General features: G+C 42.8%; 2 protein-coding genes across 3 annotated transcripts in view; one reads left to right on the top strand and one right to left on the bottom strand.

Annotated features, from left to right (window-relative positions):
• The first annotated feature begins 99 nt into the window (after positions 1–99).
• CDC26 (cell division cycle 26) lies at positions 100–8600 on the top strand. The gene is made up of 4 exons (XM_019033407.4): positions 100–236; positions 2179–2288; positions 3071–3192; positions 8169–8600. The coding sequence occupies exons 3-4, from the start codon at positions 3112–3114 to the stop codon at positions 8343–8345; spliced, it is 258 nt and encodes an 85-aa protein (XP_018888952.1). The 5' UTR covers positions 100–236; positions 2179–2288; positions 3071–3111; the 3' UTR covers positions 8346–8600.
• Positions 8601–14079: 5479 nt separating this feature from the next.
• Positions 14080–20640, bottom strand: part of SLC31A1 (solute carrier family 31 member 1) — a 43510-nt gene continuing 36949 nt past the window's right edge. The window contains exons 1-5 of one of the 2 annotated variants that reach the window (XM_063697000.1): positions 19984–20302; positions 19334–19497; positions 18451–18523; positions 16765–16933; positions 14080–15366 (exon numbers count right to left, since the gene is read on the bottom strand). In XM_063697000.1, the coding sequence (XP_063553070.1) occupies positions 15165–15366; positions 16765–16933; positions 18451–18523; positions 19334–19462 (573 nt within the window). In that variant the 5' untranslated portion in view covers positions 19463–19497; positions 19984–20302 and the 3' untranslated portion in view covers positions 14080–15164. Of the gene's footprint in view, positions 15367–16764; positions 16934–18450; positions 18524–19333; positions 19498–19983; positions 20303–20640 lie in introns of those variants that run through there. The other variant, XM_019033403.4, reaches the window with a different exon arrangement.

The raw sequence follows: 20640 nt of genomic DNA, 5'->3' as shown, positions 1-20640 counted from the left end.
CAAGAGGGGTCACCGCCCCCGGAGCGGCGCGGAGCATGATGGAAGTCGTAGTAGGAAATGGCGTCGTGGCATTGAGGGGCATCCCTCCTAGAACCTCCAGGAAAAGCTCGCGGAAGACGAGGTTCTGCGGAGAGAGAGGCTCCAAGCAGTATGGGAAGTGTAGTCCAGTTGGCTTAGCAGTAGTTTCGTGGGGGGAGCCGAGGTTCCGGGAAGGGGCTAGGCCGGCTTGAAAAGAGGTAGGTGAATCGACTCGCGCGGCTCGGGGCTGAACTCTGGAGCGAATCAAGGGCTTCCGGAGTCCGCTGTGCCCCCCGGGCGTACGGAGGCGTTTACGTCTTCTCGGAGCCGAGGACCATGTTACCATAGAAACCCTTGCCTGGGCTCCGAGGTACAGGCCTGGAGCTAGAGGACGAGGACTGTTCTCCTCCATGGTCCGGAAGTCTTCCCAGGCTCCCCCTCTGAGCTTGATGGCTCGGCGGTGGATTTGGGCTGCGGCGAGAGATTAAGCTAGAAGAGCCCGCTAGTGCCAAAGTCAAATAAAGACCCGGCGGAGGAGCTTCGGCCTGATTTTGTTGATTTGTCTTCAGCCCGGTCTTTGTATCAGATTGAGAATAAGATGATGGATAGGAAGGTGTCAGGTAACTCTGTACGTCTCTCTGCCCTGCTGGATGCTGGGGCATTAGAGACGAACAGGATAAGGTTTTTATCCCCACGTGGGCGGTGGGAGATCCTCAAAATACTGACGTTTCCCTAGCTGGCCAGATCCTCATGCAACCCCCTAGAACAATTACAGCAATAATAGATGTTATTTATTGAACATTTATTAAATGCCAAATAATATTCCAAGAGCTTACTCTGCATTACGTTATTGACTTCCTACAACAACAGAGAAGGATACAGATGAGGGAACTAAGGTCTAGTGAGAAATGAAACGAATTGTTCAGGATCGGTGGTGTAGTGGGATTAAAACCTGTGCCCTTTAACCTCTACAGCCAGCACTTTTAACTGTTAATCTATACTGCTCCCTAGTGGCCAGTTTTTTGCAGTTTGCAGAAAAGGTAAAATGTATAGATTTTTTTTTTTTCCTCTTTTAGGTATCCCTATCCCTCTCTTTCCCTCTTTGGAACTTTGGCTTTCTCTACCATTTGTCTGCATTGGAATCTGGTAGAAGATAATGCCTGATTTAGTACAAAGGAATTTGAAATGTAATGTGCCAGTGTTTTGTGTTGATAATATCACCTGTAGTATCCTAAGCTTCATGGGAGAAGGAACTATTTCTTCCTTTGTATACTTCACAGTCCTTAGTTTCATCCTAGATACGTGTAGTAATTTGTATCTGTACATACTTTCAAGGAGTTTTCACTTCCATCATTTTCACTTAATGCTTATCATGTTGACCTTTATAATTTTTATAGGAGGCTAAAATTATTAACCAAACTGAACAGCTTGCTTCGATGACTTCTTTATGTGTGAAATAGGAATCATTTTGTCAACTTCACAGGGTTTTTGTGTTAAAATAAGAATGTAAAGAATGGGAATGGATAAACAGCACGGTGCTCAAGAATGATCTCACCTTTTATTCAACAAACATTTACTGACTGTTTTTATAGATACACTGTAGGGGATGCTGTGGAGAATATACAAATGATGCCATCAACAGATATTAAACTCAATTGGGGGGGGTTGTGTTTTCTCAAAAACAAAACAAAACAAAATGGTTTTTGTTAACATAGTATTACCTTGGGATTTCAGGCTGTGGAATGCTCTCTTGAGCCTCTTTTTTTTTTTTTTTTGAGTTGGGGTCTCATGGTGAGGTCATGGCTCATGGTGGCAACCTGAAACTCCTGGGCTCAAGTGATCCTTCCACCTCAGCCTCCTGAGTAGCTAGGACTACAGGTACACACTACCAGCCCAGCTATTTTTTTTTACTTTTTTGTAGAGACAGGGTCTTGCTACGTTACCAAAGCTGTACTTGAGCCTCCTTGTGCACTCTTCTCTCTGCCTGCCCTTCAGAAGTCAACTAAGACATCATTTTCTCCAGGAAGGCTTGCTTGACATCCTTGTCCACCCCACACTCAGCCCAGACTGGATTAGGTGCCTGTGTGATGCCCAGTGCCAGTATCCTCATCAGGGTTCTCATTACATGATATCACAGTTTTCTCTTTGTTTTCCCCACAGATTATGACTGTACCTTTTAACTCTGTAGCTGGAACACAAGAAGTGTTTGTTTAATGAATGACGTACACATTTAAGATCTGTTTGGACGCTGAGGATAATCTTGTGAATTGGTGAGTTGGAGTTTTCCTGAGATTTAGCAAACTGATTTAGCATTCAAGAGTGATCACAAATCTCTGACAATTCTCATGTAGAGTAGATTAAATTCACTGGTTTGTCCACTTTTTCCTCTAACTATGCTAAGATAAGATGTGATAGTTTATTCTTTTAGCTAGAGTATTTCTTTGAATGTGACTGGAACATGAGATTAAAGTGATGGTTGCCTAGAATTTCTCTCTTATAGGCAGTTTGCTATTTTAAATTCTTACAGAAAGAGTTTTTGAGTTTATAGAGCTGTAGATCTCCATTATGTAACAAAAATGTAATAATCACATACCTAAAGACTTTAGAAGTTGGCTGGGTACAGTAGCTCTTGCCTATAATGCCAGCACTTTGGGAAAATGAGGAGGGAGGAACACTTGAGCCCAAGAGTTTGAGACCAGCCTGGGCATCAGAGAGAGATCCCATTTCTACAAAAAACACAAAAATTAGCCAGGTATGGCGGTGTACGCCTGTAGTCCCAGCTACTCTGGAGGCTGAGGCAGTAAGATTGCTTGAGTCTGGGAAGTTCAGGCTGTAGTCAGCTAAGGTCATGCCACTGCACTCCAGCCTGGGCAAAGAGCAAGATCCTATCTCTTAAAAAAAAAAAAAAAGACTTTAGAAGTCTATGTGTAAATTCAAATAAATTTTTAATATTTCCATTCACTTTAGTATACATGCTTGCAAATTGATTTTATGTTTTGTATCTGAGACTTTATCACCTTCAGATTTTCCTCCTCTCTTTCATTTTTAACAGCTAATAGTTCACTGGGTTTGGCCCTTAGTGTTGACTTCAGTATGCTGAGACGGAAACCAACACGCCTAGAGCTAAAGCTTGATGACATTGAAGAGTTTGAGAACATTCGAAAGGACCTGGAGGTATGAATACAACTTTGTGTTTTTTTGAGATGGAGTCTCACTCTGTCACACAGGCTGGAGTACAGTGGCATGATCTTGGCTCACTGCAACCTCTGCCTCCTCTGCCTCATCCTCCCGCGTGCTGGGACCACAGGTTCATGCCAGCACGCCCGGCTCATTTTTTTATTTTTAGTAGAGACGGGGTTTTGCCATGTTGGAGCCAGGCTAGTCTCAACTCCTGACCTCAAGTGATCCATCCACCTCAGCCTCCCAAAGTGCTGGGATTACACGCGTGAGCCACTGCACCCAGCCATGAATACAACTTTCAAAGCTTAAGGAATATTTAAGATAATAATTATTGTGTGGGCACAGTGGCTTACATCTGTAATGCCAGCATTTTCTGGCCAGGAGTTTGAGACCAGCCTGGGCAACATAGTGAGACCTTGTCTCTATGTTGGGCAGGGTGGCGCATGCCTGAGCTACTCAGGAGGCGGAGGCGGGAGGATTGCTTGAGCCCAGGAGTTTGAGGTTACAGTGTGCTATGATGGCTCCACTGTACTCCACACTGGGCAACAGTGAGACTCTCTGTCATACATAAATATGTATATACACACACATACATACACAATAACTTTAACTTCTGAACTGCAGACTCTTAAACCAACAGCTTATTTGAAATCTCTGTTTGGATGCTTTACAGGCATCTCAAACTTCATGTATGTCTCCTGTGGCTGCTGTAACAAAGTACCACAAACTTCATGGCTTAAGACAACAGAAATTTATTATTTCACAGTTTTATAGGCCAAAAATTAGTATTGCTGGGCTGAAATTGAGGTGTCAGGAGGGCCACATTCACTATGGAGGATCTAGGGAAGAATCCATTCCTTGGCTCTTCTAGCTTCTGGTGGCTGCTGGCATTCCTTGACTCATGACTCTATCACTCCAGTCTCTGCCTCCAGAGTCATATTGTCTTCTTTTCTGTCTGTGAAAACTTCCTCCGCCTCCTTCTTATGATATGTGTGATTGTGTTTAGGGCCCACCTGACTAACCCAGGATAGTCCACCCATCTCAAGATCCTTAATTTAGTCAACACCTGCAAAGGCCCTTTTCCCATATAAGGCATTTATAGGTTCCAGAATTAGGACCTGCTAGCTTTGGGGGCCATTTTTCAGCCTACCACACTTAACATGTTAAAAAAAGAAGAGAGAAAAACTCTTGATTTCTCCCTTGAACCAGTCGTCCCTTCCATTCTTCCCCAGTGTTTCCCATCTCAGTATCGATTCAGTTCCTCAGGCCAGAAACCTAGCAGTCATTCCTGACTCCTCCCTTTCTCTTATGCTTTATATTCGATCTGTCTGTAAACCCTTTGATTCTACCTTCAGAATATGTCTAGAATCCACCCATACCTTTTCATCTCCACTGTTACAGTCCTGCGCTAAGTAACCGTCTTTCCCTGTATAATTGTAGTGGCATCCTAACTGGTCTTCTACTTCCATTTTTGTCTCTTTCAGTGCATTCTGCATCCAGTATCAAGAATGATCTTCAAAAATTTTCAAATCCTGTCATTCCCGTTTAAAACTCCTCAGTAGTTTCCTGCACTTATAACAAAATCTGAATTCTTCACCATGGCCTATAAGATTTTGTATGTTCTAGTGCCTCTCCAGATTCATTTCGTGCCATTCTTTGCCTTGCTCTCTATACCCTAGCCACATTGGCTCTCTTTCATTTCCTTGAACATGCCAAACTATTTATCACTTCCATGGACTTTCCACATATTATTTCCCCTGCCTGGAGTGCTCCCTTTCTTCCAGTCTTCATTTAAATGTCAACTCTTCAATTTAAGAGGCCACTTTTGACCGTATCCAAGTTACATGTGTCATTCCCGTCCATGCTGCCTCCATCTCTGTAGGCTCTCACAAAGCACCATATTTTTTTCATAGCATTTATTATAATTTACAATTTTTTTATTGTAAAATCATTTACGTTAGGAACGTTGATTACAGAAATCATGTCTGTTTGCGTCACCATTGAGTTCTTACCATCTAGTTCACAGTAGGGGCCCCATATGTATTTTTAACTGTGGCCTTGCTACACGGTATTAGATGTCCATTAATAAGACTTAAATTCTTCAGTGGTCTACAGAATAAATTCCAAATTCCCTAGCCTGGCATATGAGCTCCTTTGTGAGCTGGTCCTTGCTTATCTCTCCACTTTCACTGCTGGGTTATCTTTAATCTCAATGCCTATACACAGTGTTCCCTTTGCCAGAAAAGCCCTTTCTTTTTCTTTGCCAGGCTAACTCTTACTCCTTCCAGCCCCCAGCTGGGTTAGGCTCAACCTTATCCTCCTGTGCTAACCTCTCTCATAGGCATGGTCACTCTCTGTTGTAATTGTCTGTTTGCTTTTGTTTTCCCTCACTGGGCCATAAGCTCCTTGAAGTCAGGGATTAGTATATTTCTCTCTGCATCTGTTCCCTGCAATACCAGGTCCAAAGGAGGGCTCAATGCAAGTCTATTTTCATTTGCTGTCCTAGCAGGTATCTTGTACTATATGGCAGAGGACAGTACATTTTGCATATATTCACTAACAGCTTTATTATGTATTGTATATGCTTCATATTAAGACTAATAACTTAGATTTCTTTCCCCCTGCTTCATCCCAAGAGACTTTAGTGTTCTCTAAGTATCGTAATTTTTGCTTTCTAAAAACTCATATATTACTAAGGGTGAGCTTTAAAGTATGGCTTAAACTTCAGTTGTAATGAATCTCATAAAATGCTAGCATGCTGAACTTTGACTCTACAGTCAGCTCACTATTGAGTTAGTCTTTCCTCTAAAGACAGTTATCTAGTGGGTTTTACCTTGTTTTAGAGTAACTTAGGAAGTGGGGGCAGTCATACCCTAAACTAAAGTGAAACCAGTAGAAAACTGGCCTGTTTCATTTATTACCAACATGAGTTTGATTATACTACTGTGACTCTAGCTTCTGAAACAGCAGTTGCTCAAAGTGGGAAGCCTTTTAAGTGATTTCATTCCATTTGGATATTCTCAGAATGATAGAGTTGTTTGCCTTTTCGAACTTGTTTTCACAAAGGTATTTAGGTAGAACTTTCTAACATCACTTACTAGTAATCAGGAAGGTCATTTGCCACATAAAAGGCAATACCTTATTTTATTCCCTGTAATACTTTGTGAGTGTTGGCATTTATTTTATTTTTTTAATTTTTATTTTTGAGACAGGGTCTTGCTCTGTCGCCCTGGCTGGAGTACAATGGCATGATCACAGCTCACTGCAGCCTTGACCTGCCAGGCTCAGGTGATCCTACCACATCAGGTCCCCTGAATAACTGGGAATACAGGCATGCGCCACCATGCCTGGCTAATTTTTAAATTTTTTTGTGGGCCGGGTGCGGTGGCTCATGCCTGTAAATCCCAGCACTTTGGGAGGCCGAGGCAGGCGGATCACGAGGTCAAGAGATTGAGACCATCCTAGCTAACATGTTGAAACCCTGTCTCTACTAAAAGTACAAAAATTAGCCAGGTGTGCTGGCATGCGCCTGTAGTCCCAACTACTTGAGAGGCTGAGGCAGGAGAATCGCTTGAACCCAGGAGGCGGAGGTTGCAGTGAGCCGAGATGGTGCCACTACACTCCAGCCTGGCAACAGACAGAGACTCAGTCTAAAGAAAAAAAAAAAATTGTGGAGACAGATGGAGTGTCACACTCCTGGGCTCAAGCAATCCTCCCGCCTTGGCCTCCCAAAGCACTGGGATTTACAGGCATGAGCCATTGCAGTCAGCCTGATGCTTGGCATTTAAATGCCCACAGTTCAGCAGCAAGTGGTGAAGAATGGTGGTAATTCCAGTGATTTGAGTAGCTGAGCCATTCTTCTATTAAGTAACTTTGGATAAAACATCATTTCACTCTCTTAGAGAAAGTTATCATCTGTTATCCTTAGAGTCAGGTAGTGGCTGTTATGGGATAAGTGTCTCTTTTTGAAAATGATCAAACTAAGACATACTTTCTGGATTCTGCAGTCACATGTGACTTAGGAGCCAAACCCTTTATCTGAAAACAAAATGAAGCCACAAAACCCAGACCTTTTGATAAGATAGCATAAAACCTTCTTGAGTTACTTTTAATCTCATGGGATCAGTCGGGCTATAGATTTTTGGTGGTTATTTCTTTACCCAATTTATTTTTCTGTCTATTCTCTAGAATAATAAATTTGTTGAAATGCCCTTTGCTCTCACTTGTCTGCTCTTACGTCTTTCCAATTGTAGCTTCCTGTTGTACCACCACACCCCAACTCCTTACCTCTTATCTCTTTGGCAGTGTAGACTTCTCTCTGTCATAGGTCATAGCCCTGATCACCCTATAATCGTCAGTTTGCCTGTTTCCCTATTAGACTGTGACATCCTGGAGGGTAGGGGTTACATCTTTTGTTTTTTTTAAGACAGAGTCTCACTCTGTCGCCAGGCTGGAGTGCAGTGGCGCCATCTCGGCTCTCTGCAACCTCCGACTTCCTGGTTCAAGCGATTCTCCTGCCTCAGCCTCCTGAGTAGCCGGGATTACAGGCATGCGCCACCACGCCCAGCTAATTTTTGTATTTTTAGTAGAGATGGAGTTTCACCATGTTGGCTATGATGGTCTCGATCTCCTGACCTCGTGATCCGCTCGCCTCGGCCTCCCAAAGGGCTGGGATTACAGATGTGAGCCACCGTGCCCCGCCAAATTTTTGTATTTTTAAGTAGAGATAGGGTTTCACCATGTTTGCCAGGCTAGTCTTGAACTCCTGACCTCAAGTGATCAGGGGTTACAACTTTTAACACCATATCCTCATTGTGCCCCTAAGTACTCCAAACCTAGGATTTCAGTTTATTGTTCTTTACACCCTAACTCTATCATTTAGCCCATGCCTAGTACATGGTAGGTGTTCTAAATAAACATTTGGTAATTGAAAGAATGTTGCCTTAATCCTAAAACTTTTATACTTTCAGACCCGTAAGAAACAGAAGGAAGATGTGGAAGTTGTAGGAGGCAGTGATGGAGAAGGAGCCATTGGGCTTAGCAGTGATCCCAAGAGCCGGGAACAAATGATCAATGATCGGATTGGTTATAAACCCCAACCCAAGCCCAATAATCGTTCATCTCAATTTGGAAGTCTTGAATTTTAGAGATGGATTATCTTGCATGCCAGAGCACTGGAATGGAATAAAATGATGGCAGAAGTACAAACCAGATTTAGAGAATTGAGTGCTTGCAGTCAAGCAGAATGTACCTCCTGCGGAGACAAATCTTCTGCATGAGATTACTGATGCTTCACTTGCACTCTAAGCTGGAATCCAAACTCTGATTTGTCTCTGGAAAATTTGACTCTATAAAACTGATCTGATTTTTTGTTTTTAAAAATAAATATATTTTTGGAAAAACGTGAGGCATCCTTAATGAAGTATAACAGTACTGTTAATTCCCAGACTTTAAAAGATAATTGCTACAAGATTAACATCATTCTTTCCATCTTTATTAAAAGACCCTAAGCACAGGACACTCTAGTTGATCCCTGCCACTTTCACTTAACCCATTTATTCAACAAGTATTTATTGAGTGTCTACTATGTGCCACTCAACAAAGATCCCTGCCCTTGTAGAAATTAAATTCTAGTGATATTGTGTAAATCTGAAGAAATTGTAGGTACCAGATCTCTTTACAGAATGGCTTTGTAACTAGTTTGGGTATAATGTTGGGAGGACAGGCAATGGAGGAAAGTAAGAGGAATGCTTCTAACAGTTTTGCCATTATTCCAACTTTCCTTCCTTTCTCAACTTGCCTAAGCGTTTTTCCCAGAAAGAACCAGAGAGGCAGCTCAGAGGATAATTTTGAATCATGCCCTATTGTTTTGGGCATTAAAAAAAAAATTTTTTTTTAAATTTTTATTGTTTTATGTAGAGACAGGCATCTGTGTTGCCCAAGCTGGGCTCGAGCTCCTGACATGAAGCAGTCCTCTCAAAGTGCTGAGATTACTGTGCCTGGCCTGTTTTCACTAATTCAACACAGGGAATCACCAGCTGTGATCATAAGAGCCTCTTGAATCATCAGTTCTACGGAGACTCTTAGCAGGACTTTAGCCTTTTTGGGGTAGTTTAAGTCTGAGTAATACGAGTGGGAGAGGGACAGGTGTGGTGGCTCATGCCTGTAATCCCAGCACTTCGGGAGGCTGAGGCAGGAGGACTGCTTGAGTCCAGGAGTTAGACCAGCCTGGGCAACACAGGGAAACCCTGACTCTATAAAATTAAAAAAAAAAAAAGAAGGGCCGGGCATGGTGGCTCATGCCTGTAATCCCAGCACTTTGGGAGGCCGAGGTGGGCGGATAACCTGAGGTCCAGAGTTTGAGACCAGCCTGACCAACATGGAGAAACCCTGTCTCTACTAAAAATACAAAATTAGCCAGGCGTGGTGGCACATGCCTGCAATCCTAGCTACTCGGGAGGCTGAGGTGGAGGTGCTTGAACCCAGGAGGCAGAGGTTGCAGTGAGCTGAGATTGCACCATTGCACTCGAGTCTGGGCAACAAGGGCAAAACTCCGTCTCAAAAACAAAAACAACAACAACAAAAGAAAAATACTAACCTATTAACCTTATCAAGAAGAGTGTTACTTTTCATTCTCCTGAAAGCTGGAGTAACAACCATCGTAGATAATAAAAAAATATACTAAGGCTCGAATGCCTATTTTGTGCTAGGTGCCTAATTCAAACAGGTATTATGGCCAGGCACAGTGGCTCACACCTTTCCCAATCCCAGCACTTTGGGAGGCCGAGGCGGGCGGATCACTTGAGCTCAGTTCAAGACTAGCCTGGCCAACATGGCAAAAACTCGTCTCTACTAAAAATACAAAAATTAGCCAGACACGATGGTGTGTGCCTGTAGCCCCAGCTACTTGGGAGGCTGAGGCAGGAGAATCACTTGAACCCAGGAGATGGAGGTGGCAGTGAGCCGAGACTGTACCACTGCACTCCAGCCTAGGTGACGGAGTGAGACTCCATCTCTAAATAAGAAAACTAAGGCTTAGGGATCATTAGACTAACTTCCTAAGGTCATACTGCTAGTAGGTGATGGAACCAGAATCCAAACTCATTGACTCCTCTAAGCCCATGTTCATGACACTACACTAAGGAAGAGACTAGGAATGGTGGTGATGGCAAGATGCCCACTGGGGGCCAGTGGGAAGAGCAAGTAACGTCAGCATTTTGGCATTACCAAAGGGACTGGCAGGGTCACTGTGCATCTCAAGGTTTGGCGGTGAATTTCCTATAGGCCCAGCTCAGAGCCTCTTGCCTAACAGCACAAACAGGGAAGGGATTATGATGTGACAAAAGTTGGCTTTTAAACTGAGGAATCCTCAGTATACTGAAATACTTGTGGCTTCATGAAGACCCTGTCTCTTGTGCAGAAGGTCACATGGATCTTCTGGCATGTACTAGGCATGTCATTTTAAGTCGAGTAGGGGGAGAGTGAGATGAAAACCTAAAAGGATCATACCACCTAAAATACGGACTTTTTTTTTTTTTTTTTTTTGAGACGGAGTCTCGCTGTGTTGCCCAGGTGCAATCTTGGCTCACTGCAACCTCCGACTTCCGGGTTCACACCATTCTCCTGCCTCAGCCTCCCAAGTAGCTGGGACTACAGGCGCCCACCACCAGGCCCGGCTAATTTTTTAATATTTTTTTTAGTAGAGACGGGTTTCACCGTGTTAGCCAGGATGGTCTCGATCTCCTGACCTCATGATCCACCCGCCTCAGCCTCCCAAAGTGCTGGGATTACAGGCGTGAGCCACCGCGCCCGGCCACAATACGGACATCTTAAAAACTGATGGTAATGGCCAGACTCTATGCAGACTATGAAGAGACTAGCTTATTGCATTATCACTCTGGGCAGAAAGACTTGCATAGAATCACAAAATCAAAATACTTATTTTGTTCTTTTTCATATGACACTATTAAAACATTCCTACTACAGCAATACTGCTCTCCAGGAGCTTACAATCTAAAACAGTCAACATATTAATTGTAGACCCAGTAATTAAGGCATTATATCAAATGCAGACTTTGTATCTTTTTTTTTTTTTGAGACGGAGTTTTGCTCTTGTCGCCCAGGCTGGAGTGCAATGGCGCCATCTTGGCTCACTGCAACCTCCACCTCCTGGGTTCAAGCGATTCTCCTGCCTCAGCCTCCCGAGTAGCTGGGATTACAGGCATGCACCACCACGCCCAGCTAATTTTTGTATTTTTAGTAGAGATGGGGTTTCACCACATTGGCCAGGCTGGTCTCCAACTCCTGACCTCAGGTGATCCGTGCCCCCGCTTGGCCTCCCAAAGTGTGTGAGCCACTGTGCCCAGCCCAGAGTTTGTATCTTTTGATGTATCTTTTGAAGGAGCAGCTGGAGAGGGCAGGATCAAAATTAAATGACATGAAAGTGTACTCCCCTCTGCCTGCTCCTTATAAGGAACCCCTTATGACCAGAACCCAAGACCAGTACCCACAGCCTGAAAGGGAATTTCAGACAACCCTACCATAGAAGTAGTGAAGAAACCTTAATTTCTAATCTCCTAGTGGATACAGTGAGGATTCCATTTGTGGGCAATGGGGATGCTGGGAGTTCCTCCCTCACAGACTAGAGACAGCACCTAAGATTCTGTAACTCTGGGAAGGGTACCAGCCTTATAGAAATTCCAGTGGGACAACTGCCTCTTGAAGCATGCTTAAAGTCTCTTAACAGGTTTATAAATGCCAATTTCTGGTTGGTATTATATCCACAGCATAGCACTGTCTACTGCATCAGGAGGGCTATGGAGACTTAATATACTAGACATGCGATAAAAAAAAAAACTGAAAGAAAAGGGAAAGGACAACAGAGTAAGGGGGCCAAAGAAATGGTGATGCAGTCTTCTAATAGATGTGAATGGGGAAGGAAGAAAAGAGAAGTTTAGATCCAAAATGAACAAAGAAGTCAAGCATTAAATTCCAAATGAACAGGTATATAGAAATGAAAAGTTAATGAAATCATTGTATTATCACAATCCAAGAGCTCAAGATGGAATTTAAGCTTTTTCTCCTTCACTAGCTTCATTCTTTGGCAGCCAGTCTAAGAATCTCTGAAATTCAGGTTTTTCAGGAGATTATCTCTATCCTGAATACCTGAAGACCTAATCTAAACTGTTATTTCTTTCTGTGAATTTCAAAGTCATAGCATTTTGTCTTAACTGGCCTTGAATTTTCTTTCTTTTTTTTTTTTTTTTACTGAGACAGGGTCTTGCTTTGTCACCCGGGCTGAGTGCAGTGGCGCAATCATGGCTTACTGCAGCCTCGACCTCCAGGGCTAAAGCAATCCTCCTGCCTCAGCCTCCCAAATAGCCAGGACTATAGGTATGCACCACCATGCCTGGCTAATTTTTGATTTTTTATAGAGATAGAATCTCACTATGTTGTCCAGGCTGGTCTTGAACTTCTGGACACAAGCCATCCTCCCACCTTGGCCTCCCAAAGTGCTGGGATTACAGGCGTGAGCCATTGGGTCTAGCTGGCCTTACTGATAAGGTTTTGTTGCTGGGAGGGTATTCTATAGCAGCTCATGCTGAGATTTCTAGAGAGCACCAATGTCACTACTAACTATTGATTCCTATTTATTTCTCATGGTTTTATGATTCCTTGGCTTGAGACAACAGGCTGTATTATACCTTTGTGTTGGACTTTGTCAGTACCTGTCATTCACCCTGCTCATGTTAAGTATCATCATTACAAAGTGATGGAATGAGAGAAAAGCACAAAGCTCTAAATGTTGGTTCTTGGATTTTAACCTCAATCCAGTAGGCTCATAACCCTCTTTTGGTTCAAAGCCATACAAGTCCACATTCCTTGCTCTCCAATATTTAACTGGCACCCATGGAGAAAGTACAAACTTCAAAACCACAACACAGGCCAACAGGATAGCTGTGTTTTGTTTCCTCTGCCCTGAGGCACAACTGGATCTAGCACCAAGGAGGGCAGGATTTAACAGACCAGCACAAGACAAATCAATTTAAAGAGGTAGTTTGAACCAGGAATAAGACTGCAGTGTAGACTACAACTGAACAGAATAAAAATCCAATGTGGTTCTTCACTGAGAACAGGGGTTTTGGCCACTTGTAATGTAATTAAACCCCCACGAATAACAAAGATGATTATATGGAGGATGAGGATCTGCTTGGTATAAGCACAGTTGTTGGAGCCTGAGGAAAACCTGGCCATCAACAAACCACAGCCTGAGTCTTTCCAAAGAGAAAGCTGGGCTTTTGCCCTTCTGGCCCATGACTGGTAGATTTACACTGCAGATCAAAGGTCTCTCTCAACAATCAAACTACTTCCAAGAAACCATAGACCTTTAAAAATAAGGACTAGTGATTTCATACAGGCTAGTAAAAATACTTTGGCTATAGCCCTTCACACATGTGTGCTTGGGTACACATACACACAGGTGGAGCTCAATAAATGTGGAATGATTAGGTATTGATCAGCAGTATTTACTACGTGAGTTAAGTCCAGACACACCATCTACCAATCAGCAATTCAAATTTCCATGCCCAATACTAGGCAGCCAACCCACCAGGCAATATTTCCTTAGCTTAAAGCACAGATTCTCAAAGTGTGGTCCCTTGTAACATCAGCAGGAACTCAGAAGTGCCACTTTGGGGGCTTTTGGGTTGAGGCCCAGCAATTAGTGTTTTAACAAGCCCTACAGGTGATTCTAATGCACGCTAAAGCTTGAAAATCACAGTTTTAGAGGCAGACATGCGAAAACATTATAATAATGGGAAAAATTAATTCAAACTCTCTTGCTTCACTTCAGCTGGGACAAACCAAGGTATCAAGCCAAAGTAAACTGTGAATGGTTTTATTTAATATCTATTTCTATTTTCTCAAATTGATTGTCATTTTTTGATTGGCAAGTTCATGTTAATCAAAGTGTTAAGTGGGAATGCAAGTCGATGCGTCAGCCATCCAAGAATACACACTCTGCAAGCTCTAAGCCTGTATTTAGTCTCAAACCACCCCTCTGCACACTACAAAGATTTTGGTATAACGTATCACATCTAGAGAAAGGCACAATGTATTTCCCACTCATTGAATCCAAAAGCTGGACCTTCTTTTCTTTTTTTTTGAGAAGGAGTTTCACTCTTGTCACCCAGGCTGGAGTGCAATGGCGCCATCTTGGTTCACTGCAACCTCTGCCTCCTAGGTTCAAGTGATTCTCCTGCCTCAGCCTTCTGAGTAGCTGGGATTACAGATGCCCACCACCACGCCCGGCTAATTTTTGTATTTTTAGTAGAGACGGGGTTTCACCATGTTGGCCAGACTGGTCTCGAACTCCTGTCCTCAGGTGATCCAGCCTGCCTTGGCCCCCCAAAGTGCTGGGATTACAGGCATGGGCCACTGTGTCCGGCCCTGGACCTTATTTTCTAATGTTAAGTTTGAGTTCTGGGTTTAGTTGGGCAAGAATTTCCCTCAGCTGCCATCAATTCTGGCTGAAGTTAACCCCTTTCCATCACTGACCCAGGGGAAAAAAACCACCAAATTTACTTACTATCTGTTAAAAATTCAAAAAGGAAGCAGATGATCAAGTCATTGAACAAAAAGCTACATGGATTAGACAAGAACATATAACTTGGCTCTAAGATGATGGAGAAGGAAAAGACATCTCATGGGTGGCTTCTCCTTAAGAGAAATGGGAATCTCAGCTTATTAGAAAAAACAATTTGGGAGGTTACTACTTTAGTTCAGAGACTGTAAACTAAACCTCTGTTGAGCAGGGGTGTGTGTGTGTGTGTGTGTGTGTGTGTGTGTGTGTGTGTGTGTACGTGCACAAAGAGGAGCAAGAAGGGATGATTGGAGCAGGAATCACGTCTTCAAGTCTTCAACAACTTCCCACTGCAATCAATAAGGCCACGCCATAGAGTTTGATGTCAATGGCAATGCTCTGTGATATCCACTACCACTGCCTTCTTCCAGCTGAAGAGGAAGTATCCTGTACCGGCCCCTGCTGCTACTGCAATGCAGAGGTACCCGTTGTAGGTCATGAAGATGAGCATGAGGAAGTAGCTTATGACCACCTGGATGATGTGCAGCACTGTTTGCAGGAGGTGAGGAAAGCTCAGCATCTGTTGCCTGGAGAGTAAACAGGGACACAACAATCAGGGACTCCTAGGAGTTCTGCAGATCAGGAGAAAGAGGGAAGAGTTCTTGCCATGAGCTCAGCTGGAACTGGACAGCCACTCTGGCAACTCATGGGTACTTGAATGTTCTTTGATTGGTCCGTGGAAATGAAACAGCACAGGGCTGTCAGGCTTATAAACATTGGCCAGATATGGCTGTGGTTCCTCCAGTAGAAGGAACCCTTTTCCGGAGGAGGAGAAAAGGACGAGGAGTAATCCCGACTTACCTCCACCTTAGATCCTGAAAGGGAAGCCGTAAACCCTCTCATGCTCATCTGCCCGAATATTTTTAGGCTTCCCACCTTTGCAAAGTTTACATTCTACAAAAACGGAAACAGAGGCTGGGGGTGGTGGCTAATGCCTTTAATACCAGCACTTTGGGAGGCCGAGGTGGGCTGATTGCTTGAGCTCAGGAGTTTCAGACCAGCCTGGGCAACATGGCGAAACCTCGTCTCTACAAAAAATAAAAAAAATTAGCTGGGTGTGGTGGCTCATGCCTGTAGTTCCAGCTACTTAGGAGGCTGAGGTAGGAGGATCACTTGAGTCTGGAAGGCAGAGATTTCAGTGAGCCAAGATAGTGCCACTGCACTTCAGCCTGGGCAACAGAGGGAGACCCTGTCTCCAGAAAAAAAAAAAAAAAAAAGAAAAAAAATAGAATTGAGGGTTGGGTAGTATAGAAGAAATTACTTAATTAGGGATAAGGAGACCTGGCTACTCATCCCCTGTGCCACCTTAGGTAGGTCACAATCCTTCTGAGCCCCAGTAAGCTCATCAGTACAATACATAACACTGCTTGTTTGAAAGCAGGATATCAGTCTATAGGATTTCTTAAGGTCCAATTTGTTTTTAAGACTTACATTTTTATTAAAACAATCTCAAAAAACATTTGCCAATCTATGGGAAAAACCAATAATCATCCAAATACTTTCTTAGGCAGAACACAGAAATCAATACAGTCTTATATTGTAAACAAAAAGAGGACAGGGCTGACTAGGTGTAACTTTATAGAATCAACTGCAGTCTGCCATTCTTTTATATCTTGATCTGAATTTCTTAACTTGTTCATTATTATTTTGGTAAATATTTTAAAATATGGATTCCTCACTTCCCTTCTTCCAAAGTGGCCAATCCGTACAACTCAGAACAAACATTCATATTTGCAGAAGACTCCCTCTCATTCCTCCTTTGGCCTGCTCATGACCTACAAACCCAAACCTCCAAGGACAGTTTTGATCAAGGTCACACAGAACTCCTAACTCAAGAAGAGGGCTGCTGCTGATCACATAGCTGCGCTTTGCTGCTTAACTGATCGAGCTCTTTCGGACTTCATCTGGATCTGTTCAGTTCTTACCCAACAGTTTTGTGTGTCTCCATAAGGATGGTTCCATTTGGTCCTGGGACAGGCATGGAATTGTAGCGAATGCTGACTTGTGACTTACGCAGCAGGCTCTCTCGGGCTATCTTGAGTCCTTCATAGAACATTGCTAGTAAAAACACTGCCACAAAAGCTCCAGCCATTTCTAAGTATGGAAGGAAAATATGGTGGTACTGTCAAACATGTGCAAAATCATTAGCCAATGTGCTGTCCAGCTAGAAAGACACATAGAAAAAATGCTACTCTCAGTTTTTGAAGACATTATATTTTTACCTCTTCTCTTGCTCAGATAGGAGAACGGCTAAGATGGTGTAACTGAAAACTATTGCCTCTGCCAAGAACATATTTACTTTCTGATTAAGATAAGAAAAATAATCAGAACAACAATAACCTTTTGGTCAGACTGCTTGATGTCATTAAATTAGGTTTGTTACACTGAAACACACAATGTAGAATATGGAACAGGGAATAAAACAATTTAGTTTCATAAGTGGCTGACTACATTTCCTGAATAGGCATTTCAATTCTAAGTCTTTCACACTGTGAAGTGTTGGTAATGATATAAATGTATTCAAACTGCTAATTTAACACATTACCTGAACTAAATGCTCTCCTTCTTCCCAAAACAAATTGATTTTATGGCTCCAAACAGACATCTGGTACCTAAGGCAGTCCAACTGACTACTGAGTTTGCGCAAGTTAAATTTAAAGTATACCATACAACATAATAGACACAAAGAGATGGGTAATCATCTACCTCAAAACTAGGAGTGTCTAAGATGGGCCATGCCAAGAATCAGGAAGGATGTGGGCCATAGTTTGGTAGACTAAAAGAACACTGGTCTAGGTAGCTCTAGAAGGTCTGGGTCCTTGTCCTAGCTCTGACATATTAACTCTATGATTGACGGCAAGTCATTTCACAATTTGTGGCACTTAATTTATCGTAAAAATGAAGTATTAGAGCAACAGTTTTAAACTTAGAGTTATTTTGTGGTATTTAATTTTAGTTAGTCTTATGTCCAGGACTAATAACTTATCGAATAAGTAAACACTCTGAGGCCGGGCATGGTGGCTCATGCCTGTAATCCCAGCACTTTGGGAGGCCGAGGTGGGTGGATCACTTGAGGTCAGGAGTTCGAGACCAGCCTGGCAAACATGGCGAAACCCCGTCTCTATTAAAAATACAAAAATTAGCCAGGCATGGTGGTAGGTGCCTGTTTAACTCCAACTACTCAGGAGGCTGAGGCAGGAGAATCGCTTGAACCTGGGAGGCAGAGATTGCAGTGAGCCAAGATAGCTGCCATTGCACTCCAGCCTGGGTGACAAGAGTGAAACTCCATCTCAAAAAAAAAAATAAAATAAAATAAAATAAACACTCTGGAAAAGAATGAAAGAAAATGGATTGCAAAAGACTTCTATCTGGTATCTAAATTATTTTTTAGAGCTCCAAAACATACATGTTAGTTAACAGAGGTTTACCGGAGGACCAAAAAAGTACTGTGTTTTCTACTTTCTAGGTAGGAAATAGGAACCAAGATGGTTATGCATCATTACCATGTTGACTTAGTAATTAGGACAGAAAGAGGTGCTGGACTTCCAAATTATTTGTCACTGTCTCTCATGTGACTATCACCTTCCAACACTACCTAATGGCTTACTCACCTCCAGCTGTATTGATCACCAAACCGGAAAACAGTAGTTCCACATTCTTAAAGCCAAAGTAGAAGGTCATAGGCTGCCAGAAAACCAAAACAAGTCAGTTAGAGATGAATGAAAATTCTAAATGAGAATTTGGGGCAAAGAAGCTTAGAACATTTAAAAGTAGAAGATCTGGATAATAAGAGACATTCACGTGAGTGGGAGGCTTTTGCCCTCATGTTAGCGTTACCACCACAGGCACCGAGCATGAGTATTCTACTAGGCCCCCACCATCAACTTTTATCTTTTTTTTTTTTTTTTTTTGATACAGATTCTCGCTCTGTCGCCCAGGCTGGAATGCAGTGGTGAGATCTCGGCTCACTACAACCTCTACCTCCTGGGTTCAAGCGATTCTCCTGCCTCAACCTCCCAAGTAGCTGGGACTACAGGCGAATGCCATCATGCCCAGCTAATTTTTTGTATTTTTAGTACAGATGGGGTTTCACTGTGTTAGCTAGGATGGTCTTGATCTCCTGACCTTGTGATCCACCTGCCTCGGTCTCCCAAAGTGTTGGGATTACAGGCATGAGCCACTGTGCCCGGCCAACTTTTGTCTTTTTCTCTTTTCCACCCAAGGCATAAAGACCAGAACCCCTAATTCAGAAAAGAGTCAATTTTAGAAGGGACTACCAAAGAAATAAGCCTAAAATCTTGGTTCTGGTGTGACTCTGTAAGTAGCTTGCCACGTAATCTGGAGCAAATGACTTGACTTGTTTGGGTCTGCTTTAGTTATCCTCACTGGTAAACTGACCTTTAAAGATAATAAGCTTCCAGTACTAAAATTCCATTATTTCTATTACCCAAGTGGGTGGGAAAGGGCCTGCATTGCCCCTCCTATGACACTCACCATCATCATCATGCTGCTGTCTCCTCCACCATGGGAGTGTGAGGCTGAAGTGGTTGGGTGATGGTGAGAAGGTTGCATGGTACTGTTGGAGTCCATATAGCTCATCCCCATATGGTGGGAATGATCCATTTTTTCCAGGAAAAGTTGAGAGTCAGCAGAAGATTCTTTTAAGAGAAAGAATTATATATAATAATTTAAGGATATAAAAATCTTGTCTCTTTTTTTTTTTATTTTTAGAGATGGAATCTTGCTATGTTGCCCAGGCTGGAATGCAATGGCTATTCACAGGCATGATCCCACTACTGATCAATACAGGAGTTTTGACCTGCTCCATTTCTGATCTAGACTGGTTCACCAGACAACCTGGTGGTTCCCTGCTCCTGGGCTTGTTTCTTGGTAAATACTTTGTCTATATGGAATGCATCTAATAAATGAATGCTCTCCTAGCATCTTTACTCAGAATTATTTTTCATAATCTACAGATGGAGAGAGAAGGAACTCGTGCTAATAGGGATCACTTTTGGAGACTGTAGCAGAAAGGGTTTACACGTAGGGCTACAGATGCCTAACTCTTCCTTATTCTGCAGAATTGTTACTTTTTTTTTTGAGACAGGGTCTTGCTCCATCACCCAGGCTGGAGTGCAACTCACCGCAGCCTCAACCTCAGCCTCCTGAGTAGGTGGAATCACAGGCCTGCACCACTGCCATGCTCAGCTAATTTTTTGTTTTATCGTACAGATGAGGTCTCGTGTTGCCCAGGCAGGTCTCGAACTCCTGAGCTCAAGCAATCCTCTTGCCTTGGCCTCCCAAAGTGTTGGGATTACAGGTGTAAGCCACTGTGCCCCACCAGTATAGTTCCTTTAATAGGTATGCTTAATATATGTTCAAACTTAAATATTAGATAAGGAGAAGAAAAGCAGCTTCTTTGGGTTGCAGGAAACAGGCAATCTGTAATAAGATACAAATGAATGCCATTAATGAAATTTAACTGCTTTAAGGCTTTCTAATCATAAATGTCAGCAGATAAAAAGCAAGGACTTCAGATAATTCACCTAATTGGGATGGCCTGTGCCTAATCAGGATATTTGGATTACATTTTCACATACAGGACAACCAGCCTTCAGCTAATTTAAATTTGAAGAAAGGTCTACTATGGCCCTAGGCACGCAGTGTGCTCAGACTTCAGATACAATTTCAATCCTACCAGGACATTAGAGTGAAGAACATGAAAAACAAGGTATAATTGGATACTCTATATTAAATTAAGTCTAGACAACTGCAAATTCAGCCTTGTATCTTTACTACCA

Source organism: Gorilla gorilla, chromosome 13 (genome assembly GCF_029281585.2).
Source record: "Gorilla gorilla gorilla isolate KB3781 chromosome 13, NHGRI_mGorGor1-v2.1_pri, whole genome shotgun sequence".
Classification (NCBI taxonomy): Eukaryota; Metazoa; Chordata; class Mammalia; order Primates; family Hominidae; genus Gorilla; species Gorilla gorilla.
Note: the sequence above shows the minus strand (reverse complement) of the source record. Positions and strands in the feature narration are given on the sequence as shown.

What these genes read in the sequence shown, in the direction of transcription:
- CDC26 (XM_019033407.4), top strand. Translation starts at nt 3,112, where the DNA reads ATGCTGAGACGGAAACCAACACGCCTAGAGCTAAAGCTTGATGACATT. An exon ending in ACATTCGAAAGGACCTGGAG is followed by an intron (nt 3,193 to 8,168) that starts GTATGAATACAA and finishes TTATACTTTCAG; the next exon opens with ACCCGTAAGAAACAGAAGGA.